The sequence below is a fragment of the Tiliqua scincoides genome, chromosome 1, assembly GCF_035046505.1.
Source record: "Tiliqua scincoides isolate rTilSci1 chromosome 1, rTilSci1.hap2, whole genome shotgun sequence".
Classification (NCBI taxonomy): domain Eukaryota; kingdom Metazoa; phylum Chordata; class Lepidosauria; order Squamata; family Scincidae; genus Tiliqua; species Tiliqua scincoides.
Window position 1 is genome coordinate 261373377 of NC_089821.1, and position 18764 is coordinate 261392140.

The following is an 18764-nucleotide window of genomic DNA, read 5'->3' on the forward strand; positions in this document are numbered from 1 at the left end:
CCTACAAAATTGAAAAATTGTTTTATTCACATTTTGCTTTTAGTTGTTCAAAAGGCTGGTTTATGAGGTTGGTGGTGGCTTTTTTGTTTTGGTTTTGTTTTTTTTATTTCATAAAATTACAATCATTAATTGGGCTCAGAAGAGCATGCATGATGTATGCAATAACACTCTGCATAACATTCAGAGTGGAACATATGCCCTGTTTGCAAATGGGTTTGTATGCATATATGAGTACAATAATGTTATGTTTCTGGTGCACTTATGTCTGGATAACAGGTTGCAATAATACAGGGCTTTGTGGCATTTCTTTATTTCTTTAACATCCCCCTGCTAATCTGGAATGGTGTAACTGTGTCTAGATTGTGCTTCAACTCTGTAATGGATACTTGGTGCTGGCCACCAGAGGTCACTAGAGAATTCAGGTTAAAAGAGGCATGGGGGCATATCAGATCTGCCACCTCCCTAAACAAGAGCAATTTTTTCCAGTGTGTTTACTTTAGAGGGTTTGCAGTGTATCATAATGGATGCAGGTTAGTGAGGCAGCTGATCCAAACCACATCCCAGTAGAGGATAATGTACAATAAGTAGAGGTGTTTGAAAACAGTGTTATTTATTTTACTCAAAAGTAAGCCCATTGTGTTCAGTAAGACTTAGGCTTTTTCCTATCTTACTCATCTGAAACAAACGCTTCTCACAATAAGGAATGCCCTTTCAGACTTTTTTCCTGAACATGATGATTTTGTCCAAGAACATTATGCATGTATGCACTTTGCATATTTGTGGCTGATTCACTTCCATCCCACCAAATAGACTGTGATATGCAACAAGAGAAAGCTTTCACCTGAAGTATTTCAAGCCACTTTTTTCTCCAAGGGAAGTTTTCAAAATTAACATTTCAAAACAGTAGCCATCTTCATTTGTAGAAGAAAGAAGGCCATTGGCCCTTTGGGATTAATCAGTAAATTCTGACACATATCCCATGAAAGATCATGCCACAATAAATCCGTTTATATAAGGTGCTAGAGCACTTTTTCTCATTTTAAAACCCAAATGTGTTGGCTGCTGCAAAAGTAGTGACCTGAATGCCAGGTTGGGTATCTCGTTCACCTCCCCAAAATATTGCCAGGTTATCATGCCTCCCCAGTGAAAACAAAATAAAGAACCTGCTCTTGTGTTGAAGCACAAAGCTAATTTTTGTTCCTTTTGTGATTTTTCCCTAACATTTCTTAGTGAATTAGCTGAGAATTTAAACAAATGAATGACATTCTGCTATGAAAAAAGAAAAGTGTCTTGTCCATTTCTGGTAGTTTACTTGATATTGTTGGAGAATAGAATTCAGAGAACTCTCATGTTTATAACATTAATAACGTGAATGTGTCATAACATGTCTCATAGCATTAATAATTATTGTGGCACAAACCAGCTAATAAATGTAACTCATGCCATGGAGAACGGAACAGCAATATTCTACCATGCTCTTTTCTCACAGCTTTTTGATTTCTACTGGCCTCCACTTGATCTCTTTATGGTTTAATTTTGTAAGAAGGCTTTGGACTAATTTGATTGGTTTCTTATATTTAAGATACACCAATAGAAAATAAATCAAATTTAGTTCTTTGATAAACAAGCTATTCCTGGAAAAAAAAACCCTGCCTAAATGACTATTTCTTTTAAGAAGGAATTCATTTTACGTTGGTTGCATGTGAGTTTATGCAATTCACATAGCTTTAATACTAGAAACCTAGAATTAGATGTACTAATTCTGTAGTCAGAGAAGAATTTTTATATTGCATATTATGACTACTTTTTAAAAAAAAACCCCTCAGTCTTGCATCATGGCCTTTGAAACGACTTAGACCCAGATGAACTGCCTTGTTGTGCAAAAGTATTACAAGAGGGCCTACATGTTTAGCAATCTTAAGGGCACAATCCTAACCAGGTCTACTCAGAAGTAAGTCCTATTTTGTTCAGTGGGAAAATAGCTCAGTCTCAGGAAAGTGTGCTTAGGCTTGCAGCCTAAGTGATGTATCTGTTAGAAACCTGAACTCCTGTATTTTAAGATGCAATTTTAGTCTACATACATTCATTCATTTCGATCAGATGCTTATTGGAACTTAAATTAAGTAAGCAAATCAATAATTTGTATTGACTACAATAAATGACAACTTTTTGCTGTACAACTAGAAAAGAAATTAACTTGTGAAATAGTGATACATACACTACTAACTATTCCAAAATCCTGATTCTATTTGACACCTCACTCTCATTGTTGTTCTGAGCAAATTAATCTTTTCTAATATCTACTCGCTCAAAGAATCGAAGTCAGTTAATAATATTTTGTGTTTCCTGTTACTAAAATTTATTAATGCTACTGTTTTTTTTAATTTGCAGTTGAAAAAAGAAGAAAAAGATATATATGATGAGAACCTCCACTACCCATTCCTTCTTATTTTAACCAAACGTGTACAGAATATGTGAGAGAGATCTTTTGATTGCAAAATGGAGAAAAGAGCTATATGAATATGTTGTTCTAAAAGTAATCAAAATGATCCAAACTTACTACAGCATGTTGAGAAGAGAAAACTCTGAGTTGTATTGAATATCAGTCTTGGAATTTTTGCTTTGCTTTTCTTAAAAAGAAAGATTTGGAGGTTTTAAGAGCTCTGTTTCTCTCCTCATGTGACTTTCATCCTGCACAGGGTTTCTTCATCTCGACAAACCCTGTTTCTCCTATTACATTTGAATGCTTACATTTGGGTGGCTGTGTTTGACCAGCTGTAAAACGCTAAAAGATGTTTGTTCTGGTAAGCAAGGAAAGAGATACTGATAATTGCTGGGCATAGTACACATCACATCAGATTCTATATGGACTTTGTGCTACATGTTTTTAATTGTGTTTGTCCCCGTCTTGCTCATCTTGAGACTTGCCTTCTGGGTTTTCCTCCCCTTTGCAAAGTAAAATGCTTCCCACTTGCTTTGCTTGATTCCTTAATGTTTTTTGACAACAGGATATTTTTTTGTTCTTTCCCTGGAGATGTATAAGAAATTATTGCCTCAGCCCAAAGCCTCATAAACTGACCATTTGTCCTCTGGACACAATGGCTTGGCCAGCCCCTCCGCTCCTCCTCTCCAATTATGTGTGATTAGTCTCAGTGTGTTATGTCAAGAAGGGGGAGTATGCTGAGTACTTATTATCTGTTTAGGTACAAGAAGAGAGCTCTGGCCATGAATGAAAAGCAAGCCTTTATCAGTACTGCAATCTAACTGCAACTGTTCCACAGACCTCTTGTTAAAAATAGATCGCTGCCTGAGAAATTCTGAATGCTATAGCAACTGTGGGATTTCCTTTGCCCCCCTCTAAAATATGTTCAGACATCTTATTTTAGCTATTGTCGCTCACATATTTGGTTAAAAACATTCTCTTCCCAGAAAGAGCCGCTGTCTTTCAGAGGACAAGACAAAAGTGTTTGGGTTTGTTTTTTCCCTGGTTTAATGAAGAATTTTCTACACTCTCAAAAGCTGACAACCTGCATTTTTCAGATTCTAAAACTCCCAAACCATTTTCCCCCTCCTGGTTTTACAAAAGAATCCCAAGAACAGTAAATACAAATGCATTTCTTTGTGCAATTTTTGGGTGAAATGCGTTAAAATAATTACCTTTGGTATTGTTGCTTTTCCTCTCTGGTTTAACAAATTGGGTTGTACACAAAAGTCCTGCTCCCTTCCCTGCTCCCTTCCAGTATGTTTCTTCACCACCAGTTTGCATGTCCTTGTATTCAGCACTTTTTTAATGCTCCATTAGAGCACCTTTATGGATCTCGGAAGGCACAGGTCAAGTCGCAGTTAGATCATACATTTCTTTCTCACAAAAACCTGAATTGCAATGCCAAGTGATGGGCTAACATCACAATAACAGCAATTTATTCCTCTTTTGATAAAACAGCAGTCTATTCTCAGTGTTGGATAAAGACCAGGGGCAATGCAAACCAGCCATTTATCTTAGTATTTCAGTTGTAGATCTCCTTTTATGGATTTCACATTGAGTCTCTTACTGCATAGAATTTCTGCGAAGAAATGATAAGAATTTAGGAATGGCAAAGGCTTGTTGTAGAGACAACTCTCCTTCAATGAGGGTGTGTTCATAGGTGTATATATACCTATATGGTATGCCTTCACTAGAAATCTCATCATGAACACACAAAAATAGGCCAAAGTATAACCCTTCTGTTTCTCTAAAAATGTGCTTTAGGATGAACTTGCCAACTTTTATCTAATGACCCTGGAAATTATGACTCCATTCTTTTTTCCTCCAAGGAGATAACAAGTATATCAAAATGAACAACTAATTATTGTTGTTTGTTTCTTTTCCCTGCCTGTCATGTCAGTGCAAGCTGGTGTCTCAAATGCAGGCTATTATCCCATAAGGGTTTAATTGAAGGGGTCTTAAGAACACGATCCTGCAAACATTTAGGCATTGAGGCTGAATGGTGTGGCTAAATTGTTCATGCATATAATTGATGAAAGGACTTGGGGGCCCTAGACTGTAGCATTTGCTATTTACAGTCATTGTATGACATCAGCATTTTGCTCCATTCCTTCTTTTCAGCCCATATTGTAAGAAAAATTATGGAGTTGATCTTTTTGTAACTTGTGCTTTATTAAGCATTGCCTCACTGATTTAGTTTTATATATCAGACTAAGAAGATAATATTGACAAGTATTTGGATGGTGTTTCTACCCCCCTCTCCCATATTAATAAAGATTTTTTTTGAACAGTCTCATTTTTAAATGTTGTTTCCATATCATGAAATAATATTTACTTAAAAATACATGTAATCACAGACCTTCATATATCCAATTGTACTTGAAGTGCAATCTTCATAGTTCTTCTATTCATTTGGCTGTGAATATAGTGGGTGGTCCATATTGCTGCATTGCCTGAAGACAAGTTTTAAAATGTGCCAAAAGTTCTCTGAAGAGTTAGTGCTGTGTAAGGGCTGAGAGCCAATGGAAACAATACAGTGAGGCAAGTTTTTTTTCATAGGCCTATAAGCTGCGGAAGGAGAGCCTGTAGCTCTCTTTATTCATATTGAAATGGCAGCTTATGAAGCTGCAGTAAGAAAGCCTCTGATGTCACTAACAGCTGGAAAGGAATACTTAGGACTCTGGAAAAAGGTTAAAGGAATATCAAGCAACAAATTGTATGAAATAAATTTCCTATGCATATGAATAATAAGCAGAGCCTTTCTGAAAGATTGCAAAGTGGACCTTCTAGCAATGTTATTCCCATAGTAACAGTAAAACACATTTGTATAGTGCTTCAAGTGCTTCATGTGTATTATCTTGCAGAATTCTTTACAACAATCCTGGCAGGGGGATTGTTTACAACAATCCAATACAAGTTGGTATTGTTATCCCCATATTGTAGATGGAAAGACTGAGACTGAGAGGCTTGCCTTAATGCCACCTAGTGAGTGCATGACAGAGGTGAGATGCAAGCTGGGAAGTTCTGATGTAGAGCACTATCTTTTAGAGCCCAATCCTATCCAACTTTCCAGTGCCAATGCAACCACAAGGTAAGGGAGAAAATGTTTCTTTACCTTGAGGAGGGCTCTGTGACTGTCCTCCCACTGCAGGATGCAACACACGCCCTGTTGGCATGGGTGCATCAGTGCTGGAAAGTTGGATAGGATTGGGCCCTTACAGTCCAATCCTAACCCACACTGGAATGGGGAGGCCAGCTGGGGTTGGGACCAGTTGCAGCTCAGCCCAGGGCGAGGGGAATTCCTTTCCCTTACCGCAAGTAATGCCGCAGCAGCTGCTATAGGGCTACTTGGATCTGTGCCACCAAGCTGCTCCAGGCTACCCAGAACCAGGATTAGGTTTCCCCTTCTTAAACCAGAACCCCACCACCCTGCTTACCTGTGACCCCGCCCACAAGCCTGCCTCCCCACGCCCTGATGCGCCTCCTTCCTGTCCTCCCCCCGCCAGCCTCTTTTGTGCCGGCTTGTGGGTCTTGGGCTGGCCTGCGCAGGCCAGTGCACGTCCTTGTGCCGGCCTCCCTCCTCCTGGGTTGTCACAAAAGTGCCTTACAGCACTTTTGAAACACTCTTTGGCCAGTGTGCAAGGAACTTGTGCTGGCTGAGAGCATCTTTGAAATTGCTCCTTTAGTCACTATGCCACATCATATTTTTCATTTAACTTTATATGGTATATATAAATTTAACATAATGTGGAGAAGGGGATAATTTATCTGAGAGAAGGGAGAGGGAAGTTAGGGATGCAACATTGTGGATGATGCCAGAAGGATGGTACAGTTATTACAAGCAAACAATCCTATGATGTTTTGCTTTTCTTTCCCCTATGCGCACAAAGAAACAAGACCTGTGGTTATCCCTGCATTTCCTGTTCTTCTCGCTTGACATGCCCTAGGTCCCCTACAATTTTTTTCTTTTGAGGTCACAAAAATGGTCATGAAGAGGGTTCTCCAGTTGAAGGTTAAAAAGGACAATAAGCCATCAGAGAGTTCATATATTGTAGGGTGATTCTTGTGCTCCATCTTGTGGATGGAGGGCAAGGTCAAGTTCCCATGAAATCAATTCATATAAAAGCAGGAGGGGAGGAAGAAGACAAAAGACAAAGCAAGGTGAGGCAGGATAGGGCAAAGACAGAGACAGCAGGGCACCCTAAGATCATGAGCCAGGAAAATTGTTATTCAGACCAAAGGGCTGAGTGTGACACGAAAGCTTTTATAGGGTTGAGAACCTATCCTGTGCCCATCCCAGTCAGAAATCAGTGCTAACTTCCTTCAGGTCTTCGTAATTCTGTTCCTTATATGGGATACTACCTTGGTAGTGACCTGAGATATCTAGAATATTGTATGTTCACTTTCCAAAAACAGTCACATATGTTATGCGGACTTTAATAGAAACCTTGCATAAAAATTATCTTCAGCAAGTGATCTTGCTCCACTATGCTTCTCAAATGGACAAAATGGCTGTCATAGGATTCTGGTTTTCTGGACACTTCTGTTTATGTAATAGACAAAACAAGAAACCTTTATTGGCATATTTAAAATATAAACAGTGTAAAACAAAAGATTGGATGGAGGGATACATGAGTCAGACAGTTCACCTCCAGCCATGACAAACCAGACCTTACTACATAGGCTCAACCATTTGTGACCATCATAGAGATATGTCTGTTGATGATCATATTTATATATTTAACTACAACCCCAGAAAGCTCTTCATTTGCCCCACTGAGTATGTAGGCAATTTTATTATGGTCACTCCAACTCAAGAAAGCGGCCAAGACTGGCAATAAGTAACTTATGCGAAGATCCTGATATATTGGACAATGTAATAATATGTGAGGGAGTGTTTCTGTATTCCCGAGCCTGCATGGACAAACTCTATCTGCAACTGGAATATCTCTATAGCTACCAAATAACTGCTGGAATAACAGATGGAATGACGTTACATCTTGCAAGGGTAAATGCCCTTCACTCTTGGGGCATTCCAGAAAGTAAAAATACTTAGGCCTCCTTACAGGTAAAATAGAAAGATGGAGATGTACTGGAGAGCGGATTTTGTAAGCATTGCTGTAAAGATCCTGTTGCTTGATGTCAAGGAGCCTTTGTTTCATGGCTCTGTAGGCCAGTTGTGAGGATAACGCACCTAGCAAATCTGAGGAGAATCCTATGGAGCAGATTTTCTTGCTCAAAAGATCTAAGCCTGGAAAGAGTGGGGAATCGGTGAAGAGACCCCAACTCAGGCTAGCTTGATCTGTCTGGTGATACACTCTAGTCTAAGCCAATATCTAAAAATTCTGAGCCATGCCAGGGTTTCCAGTTTGTGCTGTCCTGCTTCCAAACATAGTGTTGCATAGGCTACACCAGGGGTGCTCAATAGGTGGATCGCGATCTACTGGTAGATCGCGAGGCAAAATGAGTAGATCGCGGAGTGCCGACCCCCCCTTCAGGTGCCTCTGGGAGGAAACGCCGGGAGTAAGGCCCATTGTACTCAACTCCCAGGTAAGTGTGGCTAGGATTGCAGCCTCACAGCCTAATCCTGGGCATGTCTACTCAGGAGTAAGTCCTGTTATACTCAGTGGGGCTCAAGGTACACCAACATACATTGTACACATAAATGTTATATGTTATGATGGCGCGAACATTGTAAAAAAAACTCTGGTAGATCTCCGGGCCTTGCTGGGTTTCAAAGTAGCTCTTGAGCCAAAAAAGTGTGAGCACCCCTGGGCTACACAATGTGGGACCCCTAGGATCTTGTGTAAAAACATTGCCTGCACTCTCCTGATTGTACAATCAAAGGCCGATAACCAAATGGGAATTCCGTATAAGAACTGGGAAATAGTTTTTGTGTTGAAGGCCAACAGTGCAGCTGGGACATAAGAGTTACCCCTGGTGTTTATGTAATAGATCAGTTCATTCGTGCACATTGTATCCCTACACAGTCATCTTGTTTGATTTGGAAATGGTTTTGGATTTTCTTATGCTACCTAGCAGGATTTTGGCAGTACGTACCTGATTCCACAGCCACACCAACAGCCTGATCCTAACCATGTTCACTTGAAGGTAAATCCCACTGAAATCAACAGGCCTGATTTCTGGATAAAGGCAGTTAGAATTGGGCTACCAATCTTGATAGTTTTGACGAAAACTTCTTTGCAGAAGACCATAATAACTGCATCTGTTAAAAAGGAAATTGTATAGCCAATCATTGTTTGTTCTCAATTATCTTTTCCTCAGTATATCAATGTACATGTTTTTCTTTTTTTTTCTTTTTTACAAAACTTCCAAATATACTTTTAAAGGGGGTATCATTTACTAAACAGTGCCGTGAAACATGTTCTGTAATATGCAAACTATATTTTATTCATGTATCTGTGTATTACTTCAGTGCTAACAGGTTTTTAGAGTGATTTTCTGCCTAATACTATCCTCTGCCATGTTATAGAATGAGAAGAGCCAGGCTGGGGAGCAGAAAAAATGGAGAGGTCAAGATCCTGCATGGATGACATGACATCAAAGCAGGCAGCAGGTTGGCCTTCCTAGTGAGCACATTCTACAGTGGGGGCACCATAATCAAGAAAGCCTGCTCAGGACCCATGTCGCCTCAGAAAGCTGGGAACCAGGAGGAGACCTTCCAAGAATAACTGCTGTGCCATTGCTCATGTTCATAACTGATGTCTGACTGATTTCATGGCAAATATGCTTAGAATTGCAACCCTAGATTCAAAGGCTGATTTCCTTGTACAATTCAGTTGCAAACCACTGGAGCACAGAGGAGTTCACTGGCCCTCATTCTTCAGAAGTAGCGAAAGATCTCAAGTTTTGGGGAGCAGGACAAGGCCAATTCATACATTATCATTTCTTGGGGTTCAGCAAAGCTGGTCAGGGAAGGAGTCATATCGGACTTGAATGGCATGGTTCCTTCTTTCAGAATTACTGGCATGGCATGGTGCCAGACCAGAGGAAGCATCTCCCACATCACTCAGTATCCCTTGAATTGGGCTATAGATTCTGAATCTGATTAAAGATGCAGAAACTAATATATATGGGGCAGTGCCCTCATATCTTCGCGTCTAATGCGCTCTACACCTGTAGCAAAGATCACTTCCTCTCTTGAATAAATAAGGCACTGCTGTCCCGTTCCTAAGCCTATACATGAGGATACTGTTCCTCTGGGTCCTATGAGCCATTCTTCAAAGTGCTGAATGTAAGAGCTGATCCACAAACACAGATATGTCCAATTCATTCTCCTATTTAACCAACTACAGTGCAACAGCAGAGGGTTTGATCCAGAAGTGCCCCTTCATATGCAGCAGTCTCACTGAAAATTTGGTGTATGTCTGGTGCTAGAATTTTGTGTGAAAAAAATTGAAATTACAACCACCAGTTTTGTGCAATCTCTTTCAGAAGTAGAAGCATGAGCACCACCATAGAATCTCCCATTACAGCAGCCATTTTTCAACCCTTTTCATCTCATGGCACACTGACAAAGCACTAAAATGTCAAGGCACACCATCAGGTTTTTGACAATTGATGAGGCACACCATACTGGCAATTGGGGGCTCACTTCCCCATTGACCCTACTAATAAATAATCTTCCCCCAAATTCCTGTGGCACACCTGTGGATCACTTGCGCACACCAGTGTGCCACGGCACAGTGGTTGAAAATGGCTGTGTTATAGCATTGTGTGAACTCTTCACAAGCCCTTGAGCAAGTACACTAAACAGTAGTAGAATTTATTTTTCTTCCATTCTTTGGATCGAAGCCAAAATATTCTCTCCAAATCACAGAAGCCATATTAGTATGTGGAAGCAACAGTGACTAAAAGACTCATTTAGTGTCTTAAAGTGTATCAAATTTATTGGGTCTCCTTCATATGTTACAGCCCACATTATCAGTTCAAATCACTTGAACTCTGATGATGGAAGCCATAGTCTAGCTACAAAAGCTCATGTTAAGCTTTAAGGTGTCACAGGACGCACTCCTAACAGCGTCCTAGGCCTCGGCAAGTCCCTTACTGTAAAGCATGTTTGCGTCTCCTCGGGAGTTGGCTGGGCCAGTGCAGGGACATGCACCGGCCCACAGAGGCTGCATCCAGCCTCCATGCCAACTTAGGGAGGGAGGGGTTGCGTCAGCTGAGCTCGGCCGATGCAGGGATCTGGGGAGGGTGGGGAGGAGGTGGGAGGTAGGTGTTCTGAGGCTGGCGGAGGATGGTCCTGGGGTCAGGTGGGCGGGGAGCAGGAGATGGGGCTGGGACCCAACCGTTATGCCAGATCCCAACCCCGTTCCCTGAGCAGCGCAGAGCAGCTTGAAGCCGCTCCATTCTTCTTGGACTTGTGCCACCTCCTGAGGTGGCACAAATCCTAGAAGACCCATTGGGGCCATGGTGGCTTACCTAGGAATAAGGGGAAGAGTTTCCCTTTGTCTCTGGCTGAGCCACTTTGGGCCCCAATCTTGTACTGGATACAGTACAGGCCTCTTGGCCTGCCTGTTCCAGCACAAGATAGGATTGCGCTGACAGTCATCTATATTTTTTTTTTCCTCCTCATATGTATATGGCTGCCAGTTTGAACAAGATTGGACACCATAGCAATTACGGAGCTTTTGTGCAGTGTCCCTGTGGACACTCACACTGAAAGGCAGGTCCTATGTTACAAATTAACACAATTTCTTTTTAAAGTATTTTCTTTTTAAGGCTCTGTGTTTAAGTCATAAGTTGGTTGGCAGCCAAAGAGACTAAGTTCAGTGTTTGGCCATTTTCCATTTGTGTCCATTAGGGACAGTGGATCTGATAGACCTTCTTGAGGATAAAGTGCGTACAGGAGGAGGGGGGGTGCACTGAGATAGACCAGATGGTGATCCACAGCCAGAGAGGACACATTTTTGACCCATGAATCCCAGGGTTAAACTCAACAGATGCCAAACTTTCAAAATTCAGTTATTATGACCGAATCAAGTACAGTATTTTTTCCTCAAGAACAGGAATTTCAGTGTTCATATATAACTGCTAATACAGAAATTTAAGTCAGTACAATGTCATTTTATCATAAATTAGATTGTACAGGACAGTGATCATGTTCAGTTTTTAGCACAAGAAGCTCCTCGTCAAGTGGCGCTGGGCATTCTGCTTGTACTCATGTGCTCTCCAAGTGTGTGAATTGTAAATGGATGTTAGCCTTCCCTGTCTCTCCCCCCACCATCTTCAATTAATGTAGTTTTAAAATGATTAAACATATCATGCTGTGACATCCAAAATGTCAACAAGCCCATAAACCTGGAAGACAGGAATTTAATAAAATAGGTAATAGGAGATTCAGGAGTTAATAGAGGCCCTGATGTGTGAGTGTATACAGTAGCTATATACTGGAAACAGTGCAAGTGAAGATGGCTTAGCATTGCAAACTGAGGAAGAAAATTATTTTTAATTAGCACCTTCATAAGAACTGCTGATTAATACTGTTTGGTTTGGTGAAAAGCTTTCAGCTGAGTAATTTGTACAGCCATTACAACAGTTTTGTTAGAACAGGGACTCCTGTTGTTAAACACAAACAGCAGATGATAATGGTGGAAGATGAGTTTGTCATGTAACAATTTACCTTATTGAAAAAAGCTTTATGTAAAACCCAATACAGTACTAGGTATCAGCAGAAAACACATATTTTAAATTCTGCCCAAATTGCTGCATGCCAGGCTAGTGTTTGCTTTCTTTTTTTTTCCCCTTTGCAGACTAGAAAGAGATTTTATATCATTTATAAAATTATATATACATTTTAAAGCCTCCTTTAAAGAAGGAGGACTGGCCACTTCAATAGCAAGGCTTCACATCGGGATAGTAAAGTGCTGGAACTGCATATTCAAACACTGTATAACTAGACAGAAAAGGCTTAAGAAATGGGCGCATAATTAATATTGTTCCCCTGTAAATCTGTGTGAGTTCTTCTGCCTGTAAAATTATATTCCATGTTTGTGCAAAGTGCGGCATTGAGACCCAAGATATTCTTCCAGGATGTGCATTATTCCAAGCTGTAGTATTATTGTTTATTATTGACTGCCTCAGCGTAATGCTTTTCTGTCCATTTGACAATTAAGTCTCCCAATCCTCACTCCCTTTTCACCTAATAAGGTAACATGCATATTTCATTTCCGTCCAATTGGATGTTTAGTGTAGTGTACTGAAAACAGGATGACTTAAAAAAAGAAAGAAGGAAAGAAAGAAATGTGATAACAATGGAAGAATATGTGCATTAAATTATTACACTAACCAAGGAATCGCTCGCTGATTGGGGTGCCTTAATAGAACATGAGATGGTTCTCCCCCTTTAGACAGGCCTTTGGGGTAATAACAAGGGTTGAGGCTTACGACAGTGCCAAATAAGCTTTAGACAGCATAATAGTCTGCAAAGAAAAGCCACCGAGCACTAATGTGAAAGAAGAGCTGTCCACCACATGCAGCAAAAATCACCAAAGGTCATTTTATGGTAGCAATTGTGACACTAAATTGGTGGTCATGCTACATGTCTAATACTCAGCGCAGCTATATAAATGATGGGCCCCTAGCGATGGCTGTCATTAAGTGCTTTCATCATAATAAACTTTAAACTGTTGGCTTTATGAATCACCAGCCAGCTTCAGCTGTTCGGTGGATGGCGCTTGCAGTGCCTTAAGTGTGACAAGGCCTATTAGGGAACTGCAACCATGTTTCAAGCGTACTTGGCTTTCCCACTCCTGGGGTGATTGCAGCCTATTAAACGGCATCTGGGAAGATTTTCCTCCAGCAATCTCTGATCAAGAGCTTTTTTGGGCTTTGACCTGCATTTCCTTCAAGACTTTCTCCAAGGAGTTTTATAAGAGCAAAAACTCCAGAGGATTTATCGCCACTTCTGATTAATACCTTTTTAGGGTCCCCCCCCTGCAACTCTCCCACTGCTACATGGAGAAAAGCTTTCATTGTTCATAAGGTGCTTATTTGTGACCTTTTCTCTGCTTTTCTGATTCCGTCTAACATGTTCTCAGTGAAATCCTTAGTGTGTAACCAAGACAGTTGTCGAGTTGTTAGAGCCGTAGAGAAAGAGAGAGAGAGAGAAGCTTTTAGGGTATGTGTGTGTATGTGTGTATAAAAATTTAGAACCAGCTCCTCTCATTGATAATTTCAAAAGCGATGTTATGAGCAACACAACTAATATTAGAAATCACAGGTCTGTGCATTATGGAATTATACATTTCAGGAAAAGAAAATTAATAGCCAGCTCCCATTATTCTGAGTGATGGTTCAGGATTAAATAATAGAGGGTTTATTCGCATGGGCATGTTTGTTTATAAAGAACCTGTGAAACTGCCTTATAGCAAGTCAGACCGTGAAGCTATCTAATCTCTGTATTGTATGTGTTAGTGGGTAGTAGCAAGACTCCATCAAAGGTCCTTCCCAGGCCTGCTACTTCAAATTGTTTAGCTCAAGATGGAACATGGACCTTCAGTTTAAAAGGCGCATGTTGTACTCAGTGATCAAATTATGGAATAGAGCAGAGATTTTCAACATTTTGCTTCTCATAGCACACTAACCTCTATGGTCTTCATCTCTTGTGATGTCACTTCCAGCTTCCAGAAGACTCTTCTGGGTTCTGTGGCTTTGTTTCTAGGGCAACTGTCTGTAGTAATGTATTGTCTGTCCCTCTTCCTCCACCAGCTCTGCCTACTCAGGAAGAGGGACGGACAATTAGTTACTACAGACGTTTGCCCAAGAAACAGAGCCGCAGAACTCAGAAGTGTTTTTCAGGGATTTGCAGTTGTTGTACTCCAAACTCTCAAAACACATTTGTGGACTTTTTGTGACACACCAGTGTGCCATGGCAAACCAGTTGAAGATTGCTGGCCTAGAGAAAGGTTGCGTAACCTTTAACACATACAAAAGCCTCACCCTGACTTGGCCAATGTTTAGCCAGTTGCATGTGTAGGTGTGTTCACAGACACACACACACACCCCCCATAACTGTCTACAAACAATTACTAACAAAACAAAGGTAACACAAGGTAAGGGAGCAGGCTCCTCAGGCTCTCTGTCATTTGGGCATTGACTTCACCACTATACAATGGCCTATTTCACAAGTCAAGCCTTCTCAAACATCTTTACCCCAGTGAATCTATCCAGCAAACCCTTTGATATACTGTGTCATACCAGCTCAGTCATGCTGAGAGGTTGATCTCTATTGGAATTGGTTACCCACATTCAAGCCTGAAGTTTTAGCTGCTGTGGAAAGTTGGTGTCCAACTTATAGTCACTGGATGTGGGTGTCTGAACTCAAGGAATGTGGGCTTTGTAAAAAATTTTAAGATTTTATGTACTGGTCTACATTGATTCTCTTTCGATTATCTCTAGCCCAGGGGTCTCCAAACTCTGGCCTGGGGGCCAGATGAGGCCCGTGGAGAGCCTCTGTTTGGTTCGCAGCCAGCCTCTGACCCCCTGAGAGCTTCTAGCCCAGTTGACCAAACACAATCAGAGTTGTGCTTGTGGGGTGGGGGAATTGGGGTCCATTTAAATGTGTACTTTGTTTCTTGGGCTGTGGTGGCGTTTGGAGAAATCCTGGACATTTGAGCCCATTCATTCATTCAGTCAGTCATCTAATTTCCCTCTGTAATGTGTTTAAGTTTTATAATTAACTTTTTTTCCGACCCTCGACACTGTGCCAGATGTTTGATGCAGTCCTTCAGCCGAAAAGTTTAGAGACCCCTGCTCTAGCCTATAAGCATCTAAGAAGACTTCTATTAACATTACCTCCTGTTTAGCATACCCCTTCACAGAGTGCCCAGCCACTTCCATCAAACTCACAAGCTAGGCATGCAAGTAATAGTTCCCCCCCATTGCTCCCCTCCCCAATGTACACTGCTTTGGAAGATTCTAACCTAGGAAAAATGTGAGTGGAAGGAAAGTGTTCCAGTCCTTTTTCATGCTATGACTCCTTTATATAAATAAATGACATGTGAGACTGGGGACCCCATTATTAATCCCATCGCCCCTTCCTGGATCCTATCCACCCACTCCCATCCCCATTACAACCCGCTCCTCACTCCTATAATGCCCTCCTAGCACTGTTCTCTGTAACCAAATATTCTTGTTAGAGAGAGCAGGAAAAGTTGCCATGAAGCCTGGCACTAGTGAAAGCAAATTTTAGAACAATTGCTAACAACCTGAGCAGAACTGGGACACAATCTCCTGGTATCTGAAAGGATACACAGGATGCCTCCCCCTTTACCTGGTGGTGCTCTAATCCAGTGATCTTCAAACTCTTTCATTCCCATAAGTTTCTGTGACCCCCCAACTGAGGCTTACAACCCCACTTCCAAGGCTGAAGAACATTGGGCTAGATTGTATCTTTTGTGAGATGGATAGGCCACACTATGGATCTGTAGCAAAGCATTATGGCACTGCCTGTGATATTTGCTGCCCTTTCCGATTCATCCTTTTTACAAGTATCTTTAGAGAAATATCCCACTAAGGCAAAGCATTGAAAAAGAGGCAGTTCTATCAATATGTGGGGACTTTTAGGTGGGACCTCTCTGATGGACTGATCCCAGCATGATGTAGTAGTTTAGAGAAGGCCTGCTGTACTTTCTACCAGTTTGATTTTCCCACATGGTCTCAAGCTGGCATGAAAAAGTTCTTTTAAAGGCATCCATAATAGCTGCGCTGCTAAAATATAAAGCTCTGCATAAAGATTTGATGAGCCAAATTATATTATCGCTCTCTCTTCGTTCATGTGAAGTCTTTTAAGTTTGATAAATCTTACAGTGGTTTCAAACGGGATCATATTAGTGTGAATAATGCATGTTTGGGGATCATTTGTGTATGAACGTGTAGTATTTAATTTACAAGGCTGGTACATTTTCAGATTTATTTTTTTTTAAACTGGGAACATTAACCACTTTGTATTTATGATTGTGTAACATTTTGGTCACTTCTCCCAACCACTGCTGTTGATGCTCACCTTCCTCCTCCAGAACATTTGAACCTTTCTGACTGACTCAGGTGCTGGTGTCGTAAGGCTAAAAGCTCTAAATGAGTCTAGCCCTCCTTAATACTCCAATGAGCAGCTCTTCTAATCCATGAAATGTAATAGCAGACGTTTTAGATGAATGTCTCAGAGGTGGACCATTAAAAATAAATTGCCCTACCTTAGGGAGATTAGAATTAGTCTCCGACCAGAAACACCTTGGGGTGCTTGGGTGTAGAGCCAATTTCTGAAACCCAAGTTCCTATCAAGAACAGCATCAGCTTCTCGGTCTTACTAATGAAGAGACAATAGCAGCAGTCATTAGGCTTACTTGTGGATTTATTTCCTCTAGGAAGCAAATATGCAAAATGGGAAAAAATATATTAATTGTGGCAGTAGGAATCCTGATTTGAAATGCTTTTGATTTTGAGACTGAAAAAGGCAGGAGGAGCGAACCCAAGTAAACAGTAAACAAAATACATCAAAGTCAGAGGAAGCAGTGAGGAGCAATTACAGTGTGTTTTAATTAACTGTAATAATGCACAGAATGTACACAACATAGCACCTTTTCATGTTCAAAGGGCCTTGCAAACTAGCTAATTAATGCCTGAAACAGTCTTATGAGATAAGTAATTGTGGTCTCCCAGTACTTCTTCTTTATGTGGGCCAATGTCATACAAAGATAGGGGACATGCCCAAGGCCCTAGGAGTCAGTGTCAACATTAGAATGCCATAAGATCCTGACTGCCTTACTGTCTGAGTGCTCAAGTACAGAAATGCACATCAGTCTCATTGTGAGATGCCTGTTTGAGTTCAGTGACTGTTAACGGGGCAACTTGGCAACAGTAGGAAACAGCTGGATCTTATCAACTAGTGCACACACAGGTTCAAGCAAAAGCCCTGGAAAGTTATAAACCACTGTCTAAATGTGTGAGACAAAAAATATATATTTCTCCCATGAAATATTCTGGTGCTGATATTTATTTATTGCATTTATAGCCTGCCTTTTTTCTATCATGGAGCTCAAGGTGGTATACATGGATTTTCAGGTGGTTTCCTATCCAGGCACTGACTAGTTTATGACTGCTTAGCATCAGCAAGACAGCGATATCATGTGCCATGAAACCCTGTCCAAAGCCCAGGCTATTTCTCAGGCAGAGTCCTTCTTGACTGCAACGTCACTCAGGGTGGCCAGCTGGCACACCTGTACCAATGGTTTGATTTGAAGGAGTTGGCAGTTGATGCTTTTCATGACATGAGGGTAAAAATTGTCACTGGCTAATTGTTTCAAATTAGCCCCCCCCCCCCTTTAAAGAAACAGTTACAGAAGCTGGTTGAAAAGTTGGCAACCTTGGCTGAGTTACAGGAATGGGTATATACAGCTGGAGTATTTTCCCCAAGCCCCCTACCTTGTGTCCCTACTCAATTCTAAAACTACTAGTTTTGAATGACATTTTGACTTTTGCAAAGCTGTAGGTGAGGGACACTTTACAACTTTGGCAGTGTTCAAATTCTGGAGCGAGAGGGAGGAGGCCTGGCCTCCCTTCCTTTTGGGATCCCACCTCCAGTGAAAATTTTCAGAAGGCTGTGGGGAGGGACATTATGTGGTTAATGCTGAGGGAAGTTGGGGGCAATGCTTTCGCATTTCATTAAGAGCCTCTTACCCTCCATAACTCAAGTCCTGCATTGTAAATCTATATGAGCACTTCTTGCTATGATTTAAGGGCACACAAGGAGACCTTTTCAACCAATCAAAAAGGCTGCAATGCAGTGGCAACACCAGAAGCAAATATCGGGATAAATGTTCTCACCAAAAGACAGAAGTGGAGCTTTGGGGAACTTTCCTTCTCTTTATTTATATTGATTGCTGACAATAAATCTGAGTATGTGAAAAGTGCCTTTCCTTCAAGTAACCTCTGGAGTCCAGCAACAAGAAGGTTACTTATCTGGGGAGAACTTGCTGCTTTTCACCTTCCTTTCACCTGTGGGGGCAACGGCAGTCCCTGCAACTGAGGGAGTGTGTGACTTGCCTACCTAGCAAGCTTATGACAAGGGCGTTTGAGCTCAGAGCTCTGTCTCTTTGCAATTATGCCATGCTAATCTCTCGCCACTGGCCTGCTACAGCCTATAGGTAGGCTGGATTATAGTATGCACAATATACCAGTGAAGAAGGCAGCAGCAGTGCCCAAAAGTCAAGGGTTCAATCCATCAACCAAGATGGCACATGCAAGTCACTTTCCACAC

General features: G+C 41.2%; 1 protein-coding gene across 3 annotated transcripts in view; it reads left to right on the forward strand.

Moving 5' to 3' along the window:
- CAMKMT (calmodulin-lysine N-methyltransferase) overlaps positions 1–9621 on the forward strand; it is a 360603-nt gene extending 350982 nt beyond the window's left edge. For 2 of the 3 annotated variants that reach the window (XM_066611802.1, XM_066611804.1), the window contains exon 11: positions 2392–4671. In XM_066611802.1, coding sequence (XP_066467899.1) covers positions 2392–2478 — 87 coding nt within the window. In that variant the 3' untranslated portion in view covers positions 2479–4671. Of the gene's footprint in view, positions 1–2391; positions 4672–8978 lie in introns of those variants that run through there. The other variant, XM_066611803.1, reaches the window with a different exon arrangement.
- The last annotated feature ends 9143 nt before the right edge of the window (positions 9622–18764 follow it).